This window comes from Rhipicephalus sanguineus, chromosome 3 (genome assembly GCF_013339695.2).
Source record: "Rhipicephalus sanguineus isolate Rsan-2018 chromosome 3, BIME_Rsan_1.4, whole genome shotgun sequence".
In the NCBI taxonomy this organism is placed as follows: Eukaryota; Metazoa; Arthropoda; class Arachnida; order Ixodida; family Ixodidae; genus Rhipicephalus; species Rhipicephalus sanguineus.
Genome location: NC_051178.1, coordinates 231,405,884 through 231,415,343, shown reverse-complemented (window position 1 = coordinate 231,415,343; position 9,460 = coordinate 231,405,884). Strand labels below are relative to the sequence as shown.

General features: G+C 46.4%; 1 protein-coding gene across 1 annotated transcript in view; it reads left to right on the top strand.

Annotated features, from left to right (window-relative positions):
* Window positions 1-941: 941 nt before the first annotated feature.
* Window positions 942-9,460, top strand: part of LOC119388381 (40S ribosomal protein S13) — a 17,577-nt gene continuing 9,058 nt past the window's right edge. Inside the window, exons 1-2 of the mRNA XM_037656086.2 lie at window positions 942-1,071; window positions 2,998-3,208. Coding sequence (XP_037512014.1) covers window positions 3,023-3,208 — 186 coding nt within the window. The 5' untranslated portion in view covers window positions 942-1,071; window positions 2,998-3,022. The remainder of the gene's footprint in view (window positions 1,072-2,997; window positions 3,209-9,460) is intronic.

Here is a 9,460-nt window from a genome sequence, read left to right as displayed (position 1 = left end):
CACCGTCAGCTTCAAAACGTTTTTTTTTTTTTAAAGACAGCGATACGAGCATTTAGTGTTCAGATGCAAGCCGTTAAAAACACTGTAAAGGAAAGCGTGTAGCGAAACAGCTTCTGTAATATAGTACGAGAGCAGTAACTACAGATTACGTAAATGTGATATGCTCGCTCAAAACAGCTGTCACTCACTGGGCTGAATGTTCTCAGCGCTGCCTGAGGAACTAACTTTATTTCAAAGCGGGCGCACAACGAGCACACTGTATACACCGTCTAGCTTGCTAGCGCAATTTGAACACACTTACCTGTAAGTTTACGTCGTGCGGTGCTTGACACTTCGCCGAAAGGTCACAAGCGCTGTCTCTTCGAAAAACAGCTTCTTCCTCGTCATAGACATACTTCGCATTGGACAGCTTCCGTCTTTTCGACAGCACACTCTCGCGAAGGTACCCGTCCGCACACATCACATCACTGAAACCGCAGCGGAGAATAATCGGTGGCATCGCTGCTCGCCCGCTGCGCCCCAGTGCAGCGAAGTGTCCCGATCTTCGCTAGTCTTGTGCGTTCCAAAGTACCAACAAAACGACGCACATCGAGCAAAAGCCGCGGTAGTGTCGAATGACGTTCAGCATGCGTTTGAACGTGCCGCGAGGTATGTGAGGGCACGTCGAAACGTGCCGTCGTACGCCTCGCGGCGGCTCTGTATTACTGGATGTTTCTCAGCTAGCTCGCCAGGGCGGCGCAGCTTGTACATTTTAGGCGCGCCACCTGGGCAGCGCTGGCTACCCATCGGCCCTATCACGGCGGTATCACGGTGCATCGCTATCTCGAAGGCCATGCTTTTGACCTGTAGAACTTAAAACATTATTGTATTCTCCAATTAAATATGTTTTAATATATTCTTAACAGTAATTAGACAGTTTATTTCTTAAATTAAAAGTAAAAGGCATTCACATTGTTCAAACACTTTTTTCGGCATTTAGGCATTACCTGGCATTAGTGTGTAAGCTAGGTCTGCCAACAACTCTTTTTCGCCGACGACTTCGCGCGTGTGGCACGCGTGTCATCGGACGCTGTAAGTAGTGTGTTAATATTGCGCGCATATTATCATTAACCTCAAAGAATAATTGAGAAGTGTCTTTAGTCATTAGAGCGACCCACTTTATCGACGAATATAGCTTACATAGTCTTGTTCAATGATCTTCGGACTGTCACATAGGCCTAGGCACCGTCAGGCCGGCCTGGGGACAGCTTTTTCAACATGTAGCTGTAGTGCATTTCGATTAGAGTACTGTTTTACATTAACGTTGTTAGCGTGCAGAAAATACGCGATTACCCCGGAGAAGCCTGTTGACTAGTGTATTTCTTAGTTGGACGTATGGACGTGCTCTTGGTTGTGCTGCTTGGTGCTAACCCTAATTCTCACGTTTATCGAGCTCGGGTGTAGCGAGTGTTCAAGAGCTGGCCACTGGGTCAACCAATTAACTAATGAGAGCGCTGTGCTGGCGTCATTGCATTCATTTTATGTGAGAAGCGCTATGCGAAGTTGTTAGCCCGATTTAAAGTTCCTCAACGCGTTGTTTTGTCGATCGGTGTCTAAGATGCATTAGAAAGAAAAGCCATTCTGTTAACACTGCAGCCAGTATTTAACGTTAACAGGCGGTTATCTTGACAACAGCTGCCGCTCTTAGCTTGCGTTGTTGCTAGGGCATAGAAGAAAAACGAACTTCATATTCGCTTTAGCTTTCAACTGACTGTACACATGAGCGATTTCGCGGTGCTTTTTTCTTTCGCATATGGTTATTCGCTTAGGCCGACTTTACAATCCCATTTCGCATGTGTGCACATTATTGGTGGCTACACTACTGTTTCCGCAGGCTTACTCAATCCACAGTGAAAGCGAAGTGAAACGTACTAGAAGCCGTTTCGGGAAGCTCTTACGTGGTTGCATTTATTACCCCCATCAGTACCAAAGATAATCAGGAAGGTCACTGGGAAGCACCATCCTTTTCCTGCCTACGATGCACAAACGAATTTTCAGAGAATTACAGCGTGCCGAGCATTGAAATCACAAGCAAAGTCGCGCCACGTTCCATTTGAACGCCAAGTCATTGAAGTCAGCTGAATGTCTATTTTTTTGCACCTTGTAAGTTGCATCTCTACAATCTTCAAAGCGTGCACATGCATGATGGACTAAGAGTTTTCAGTCCTGAGCGAATTTTGTTATGTTTTAAGAATGTAAGCACCATACAAGAACTTGTGGCACGAAAGTGTGTTACTACGTGAACAGTGAACCTTCCATGTCTAGCCTGCTTGGAGAGAACCCATCCAGCGACTTGAAAAATATGCCTCTTGCAAAACGGGAAGGTCAACGAAAGGAAACTTCTTGCATAATCACACACCGTGGCACCAAGAGCAAACATTAGACTATCTTCCAATCCGAATTTCAATACTTCACACACCATACATGGAACAAAGGGTCCAGTCACAACTGTGTCAATATTTTCATGAGTTCTTGTAGTCTGGCATACACAATTTTGTACAGAATGCGAAAAGGAAATATGAAATGGGCTTTCCCCGAGTGAAATCCTTTGAATGTTTGTTGTACCTAATTGACTGTCTTAATATAACTGTTCTCTGTGGTTTACAATTATTGCGTAAAGTTTATACCTTGGGCCAGTACCATTCCCTGTTTAATAGAGTACATGTTTTCTAACTGATGAATAGACGAGTTGCAAAATCTACATGGCAGCTTACCTGCACAACAAAAATTCATGCACGATGAGGGGTGGGGAGGCGCCCCTCTATCCCAGCCGTGGCCAAACACTGAAACTGTTATGCTGCTCGTTGCAATTGTAGTGAGGACGGGAGACACCGCTGTTGTGCGTGAATTTTTGCTCTGTGGGAAAGCTGCCATGTAGTTTTTGCAGCTCGTCTATAGATGCTGAAGCATCTTGAACAAGCTACGTTTTTACGCTCATGTATTCCGACTGGTTTGCAGGGTTGCGTAACACAAGGCATTCGAGATGGGGCGTATGCACTGTAGTGGCAAGGGTATCTCCCAGTCGGCACTGCCATACCGGCGGAGTGTGCCCACATGGCTCAAGCTCACCCCTGATGATGTCAAGGAGCACATCTACAAGCTGGCCAAGAAGGGCCTCACACCATCCCAGATTGGTGTCATCCTTAGGGACTCTCACGGCGTGGCTCAGGTGCGTGCATGCCCCTTGTGAATATTGGGAAACTAATAATCATAATTTCTTGGGTTTGATGTGCCAAAATCACGATATTGCCTAGGCGCTTCTTTTTCTATTTGTATCTGACCGGCCCAATACACATGTAACCACTACGTTGCGCAAACCGTGCCTGGATGTCTGGGAGCATTCCTGATTATTTTAGAATCTTCCGATACATGGTGTTCATGTGACGTCACCTCTGCCGCTGTCACCCTCTCCCACCATCCCTGGGTGCCTACTGCAGTCCATGTGCTGCAGCGCGGGGTGTTGAGGTGTTGTCAGCTGTTGCTGTGCACGATGTTGAAAATCAAGCAGTGTGGTTTTTGGTTGTATTTCAACGAGCTCATATGGCCAGGAAGACTTCGATTGTTCGCTCGATACAAGACTATAAGACCAAGATGTGGGACATGTCGACCTGTACCGGATTTTCCATCAGCAGAGATGCCACCGCGGACTCCGGCATATTTAATTACCTCATTTTCACAGTCGAACCCGGTTATATCGAACTCGCCAAAAAACATTTATTAGTTCGATATATGGCATAATTCGATATAGGCCCGCTATAGGATTTGATGACACAAAGGCACATACCAATAAGAAAAGTACTTTATTAATATGGTGGCTTACTTGCATGCCCTACTTTGGAACAACATAGTCCTGGATTTTCTTCTGTTTCAACGACTTTGTTGCCTGCGACAGCACGCACGCCTCCACGTTGTCCAACGAGTCGGAGCAGCTGAGGCCGCAACCTTCCATATTCACGCAATAGCGCCAGACCAACGCAAGTGCACTAATCACTTCGGAGGATGTAGGCAACGGGCCATCGTCAATTTCCTTATTGCTGTCTCTTTGGCTCGTGGTCGGCACGACGTCTGCAACGTAGTCCTCATCTTGTAGCTGGCCCATTATGGCGACATCATTGTCCTCACTGACGAACTCGTCTAATGTCGATCCGTCGATAGCACCCGGGAAGTCTGCCAGCTCGCTCCAAACTTTGGCGGAAACACCTGCGGTGTCTCGTACACAGTAGTGCGCACACGTCGTACGCGTCTTCATACACAGCAGCGCACACACGTCGTACGCGTCTTCATACACAGCAGCGCACACACGTCGGGCGCCACGGGCACCTGGCCTTTTGTCCGACTTGGCCCTGGTGTCTGCCCTGTTCTTCAGGATGGTACTCAAGGTGCTCCTTGGAATCTTGTACGTGGCGACGACGTTGGACTTCTTCTCACCGCGCTCGACTATTTATGATTTCGAGTTTTGCGGCGAATGGCAATTCTAATTCTGCCTCTTTGTACAAGCCATGACGACAGCGCGCCAAGAAAGTTCACAGAGCGCCAACAGGCAACACCACCAGCACGGACCACGCTGAATGAGGACTCAAGGAAAAGAGGTAGCAGCAGGCATGCAAGCATAAAGAAAGAAAAAAATGGTGCTCGCTTGTACCGCCTCCGCGCCTCGGAGAAAGCATGATGGCCTCTGATTGGCTGTGTAAGTGCTGCGAGCAGGCAAGGATCATTTTTTGCAGGGGGGTGTTCGCCCATGCACAGCTGGGTCTAAACCACTTTTTCTTGGGTGGCGCCGGCAGTTTTCCCCGCCACCGCGAGGGAAAGCCAACTTGCTGGGGCACTTTTGAGGCACATGGAGTTTGATATATCGGTTGTCGTTGCTATTTTCGTTCAATGTAACAGCAACTTTTGCTATATATTCACAATGTAAATTTACTGTGTTTAGAAATTGTTCGATATACTGGATAATTTGATACAAACGGGCTCGATATAGTCGGGCTCGACTGTACAAATTACGTGGCCCAAGAACAAGTTAAAGCCCAAAGTCCCTCGAGGCCCATAATATTTTAAGAGTGAAGCGAAATAGCTCCCATTGAAAACGAATCGTCGTGCAGAGCGAGGCAAGTTTGCAGGAGATGCGGCCCACACCACCAAAGTAGTTCATGTTGCGTGAAATCGAGACTTCCCGCGTGTTTTAAACAGTGATGATGCTGAGGCTCTTTGGTCGGCGTTCATGGAAACAGCTGGGGAAAAAAATTGTGCTATACTCGCAGACAACTTTTCTTGGCAGTAGAAGGAAATGCATTGGGGCGGAGCTACTGCACATGTACTGCTCTGCGAAGTAGTCCGGTTCGGCGCGCGTTTCGAATTTAGTTTTGGTTTGTGAACCTTCAGTTTCTCCTGTGACAACCGTTTGATCATTCGAGCGGCTGTCACAGGCTTAGAGAGCCATTTGTTACCGAACTTCATCGCAAGATTCTTCGGCGAGTCAGAAAAGCTTGGAGGTTGACGAGAGTTCACCTGAAGACTAAGATGCCATTTTGACTTTGAGGTGCCCGTAAAAGGTGCGACATTTTCACACTTGCAAATACGTGAAATGAAACAGCATAAAATAAATCAAATATAAATATCTCCTGGGTGTGTGCTGACCCCCTTTTTAAACAGCATCCCATAGAAAATAAAGTAATGTTTTTTATTCTCACCCAGAAAACATGGGCGCAATTGTGGGACTATATTTTCCAGCGGTAGCATACGCGTAGTTCGGCTCTGTAGCCTTCCCTTCATTACCAAGAAAAGTTGTCCGTGAGTATTGTGCGAGGTAGCGACATCGTGTGGTACGTGCCGGTAATGCCTGTAACTTTTTTCCTCTTTGTATGTTTTTGTCGCTTTTTTTACTTAATATGTTAATTCCGTTTTTGTGTGTTAATGTGCAGTGGAGTCACTGAAACTGGTGGAGCCTGTTTTAGGGAATCAACCAACGGTTAAAAAAAAAAGAACTTAGTTTACCTGAACCCCCACTCGAAACCCATTGGAAGGTCAACTCTCCTGACTGGTGGTGCTTCATTGAAATGCAGCACCTTGTGCCACGTAGAGCTGATTGTCTGTAATCGCAGTAGAATCTCAGTACGATTGTACGTGATACGTTTTTCGGGATATGTGCTTATTTCTTTTCCCAGCGAGCACCTCATAGGAGCAATGTATTTTCATGCACTTGATAAGATTTCATTTTTTCTTGAAATTAAGATATGACTGCTATCTTGTATATCAAACTTGCAGCTATACATTCAAGTGCACAAGATTAAATTCATAATTATTATAAATTAAGAACACAAATGTTGCCTTGTTAGCTGCAAGGACGCCCCAGGAATATGATGTGTTTGCAGGATAATCTTCAGTGTTGTAGACATAGCCTATAAAACATTGCCAAGCATGCTGTCGTGGTCTCTAGACCCTCAAGCGTATGGTGATGATATTCATGATGTTTCTGAATTCGGAATTGTCAGTTTTTATTAAGGCTTTGACTGTTTTCAGTGGAAAGGGATGCTATGTTTGAAAACTTGTTTCTTAGCTTCGTTCATGGCTACTACCACATTTAGTCAAAGATAGGTCAATAATGAATACTGTATTTACCCAAATAAATTGCGCACGAATTTTTTTCGTGAAGCTGGTTCGCCAGCTTTACGAAGAAAATAAATTTATTCGCATAAATCGCGCTTCCCGTCTAGCTCGAGCCAGCTCACTGACGTGCGCACATGAAGATATTTTGGACGGCCTCGCCGCACAGGCGAGCGCAGTCGTACACAAGACGGGCTGCAAGTGTGAAGTCCCTTCTTCCGAGGACTTGTTCTTTTCTCTGAAAGCCCTCTAACTACAGTCCCTAGAATATTATATTGGATTGACCATACCTGAATACGCGAAGCTGTTCATGGATTGTCCAAACTGCTTGAACGTTTGCCTCCCTCTATCTCCCCTTCTCTCTCGCTGTGAGAGTGCATGCATGCGACACAGCACTAACTATTTTCTGAATAAGAGGCGTGCGAGGGCCAGTCACGCCAACTTGTCCCCTTGTTGCCCCTCGTTCGCTGCGTCCGCGCTTCAGCGCAGCCTTGGTTGATTTCAGAAGTTTGGGTTTCGCCATCAGCCAGTCGCATTGTCACTGTTCACGTGTGATGGTCTACAATACCTGTATGACGAAATTCAAGCTCACTGTTATAGAGTTTGCCAAAGGAAACGAGAACCGCGCCGCCGTGCAGCACTTCAGCGTGAATGAGAGACACGTTTGGTACCGGAGAAAGCAAAAGAGTTTGCTTGTAAATACAAGACCTGGAAAGAGAGTGTTCTGAGGACTGAAGCAAGGAAAGTTTCGTGCCATTGAAGACTTTCTCAAATATGTGTGAGAGCTTAGGTCCTCTGGTACGCCATGTCGTGCAAGGTGCTGCAGTTCGAGGCAAGAAGGACAGCGCAGGAGATGGGGGTCCCTGCTGCGACGTTCATGGCAAGCAGAGGTAGGTGATGCGCTTCAGGAGACACCATCAGCTGTCGCTCAGACAGAGAACGACCCTCTGCCAGCGGTTGCCACAAGATTACAAAGAGAAGGTTGTTCTGTTTCACCGTTTTCTGATTGGGCTACACAATACTGGGAACTTTGTCATGGCCCAGGTTGGGAATGCAGATGAAACTCCGTTGACGTTCGATGTGCTGCCCAACACAACAGTGAGCGAGAAAGGAGTCTCGTCCATTCCCGTAAAGACAACCAGCTGTGAAAAGCAATGCTGCACAGGCAACTGATGGCCGAAAACTACCGCCGTTCACGATCTTTAAGTGGAAGGATCTTTGAGTTGAAGGTTGAAAGCCGTATTCACATCTGTGCCCAATAAAAAGGGATGAATGAAGAACTGTCTGGGGTAAACGACCAGGGGCTTTGCTGCAAGTCCTATTGCTGTTGGTGGTTGACCGTTTCAAAGGCCATCTCGTGGACAGCATGAAGGAGAAGTTTCGGGACATGAGGATCAACTTGGGCTATTATCCCAGGCGGCTTAATGTCTGTTCTGCAGCCGTGGATGTCTCCGTAAATAAACCTTTAAGGACTACTTCTGCAAGGTGGAATGGATGGCGAGCGGAGAGCATGGGCTCACTCCCACTGTGAGAATGAAGTGATCGCCACTAGAGACAGTCTGCAAGTCGATACTCATAGCATGGGACCTGGTTTCTGCCAGCATTGTTGAGAAGAGCTTCAAGAAGACAGGGCTGTCAAAAACGCTCTACGGAACTGAGGACTGTGCGCTTTGGAAGGGCGGTGACGGCGGTCGCGATGATGATTCGCAGTTGGGCATCTCGACCAGTGATTCAGACTAGACCTTGCATGATTGGATCAGGCTGGTTAAACTACGTGCTAATTCTGTTAAATAAACAAGTACCCTTTGTTTGTGCTTTATTTTTTTAATGTATATACTGCGCTCATTATGACAACATATTGCACGTTATTTTCGATCTCCGCCTAATTGGTGCACCACTTTTTCGAGGCTCTAAAATAGTGCAAAAAGTGCACAAATTATGCGAGTAAATACAGTATAAGCTGACCCTTATATATGTCATTCTCGTCAAGGCAAAAGAAAAAAATAGAGGTCAACCCTAATCTTCAAAAGACCGACCATATCACACGATTTAATGTGAATTGCTGGAAGTAACCAATGCATGATTCAGCTGCTCACTCATCTCTCATGGGTTCAAGTTACCTGCTGCCAATTTTTCTTGCTGAAGTGGCCTCAGGAGCTCTATTGAAGTGGCATGACTACACTCAAACCTTGTAACAGTCACATCTGCCACAAAAATAACTTCGTTATATCCAAAGACTCGTTATAAATGTTTATTTGTAACACTGTATCTATGACAAGACTATTCTTCATTTACTTCGTTATAGGATAATTCATTATATCCCTGTTCGTTATATCAAGGTTTGAGTGCACAAACGTGGCATGCATTTACTTACCGTGCACTCTGCTACCAAATCTCGTAGTCTCTGGCAAAGCTGCATTCTCGTCCACTGGTCATTCTCAAGCCTGGCTTGGTGCCTCAAGATTGTCCAAACAAAACTGCACTCTTGCGATGAGTCGCCAGAGGTTCTCTTTTGGATGCTACCAAATACTACTAGCTCATTTTCTGTCAGTTCTCCGTGAGGGTACATGTATTCGTAGTGATGGAAAACAATGTAAAGTGAATTCAGTGTGTTTCCCTGGCAACTGCAGGTACGCTGGGTGACTGGCAACAAGATCCTGCGCATCCTGAAGGGCAAGGGCCTGGCCCCTGACCTTCCCGAGGACTTGTACTCGCTGATCAAGAAGGCAGTGGCCATCCGCAAGCACTTGGAGCGCAACCGCAAGGACCGTGACTCAAGTTCCGTCTCATTTTTGGTCGAGAGCCGAATCCACAGGCTGGT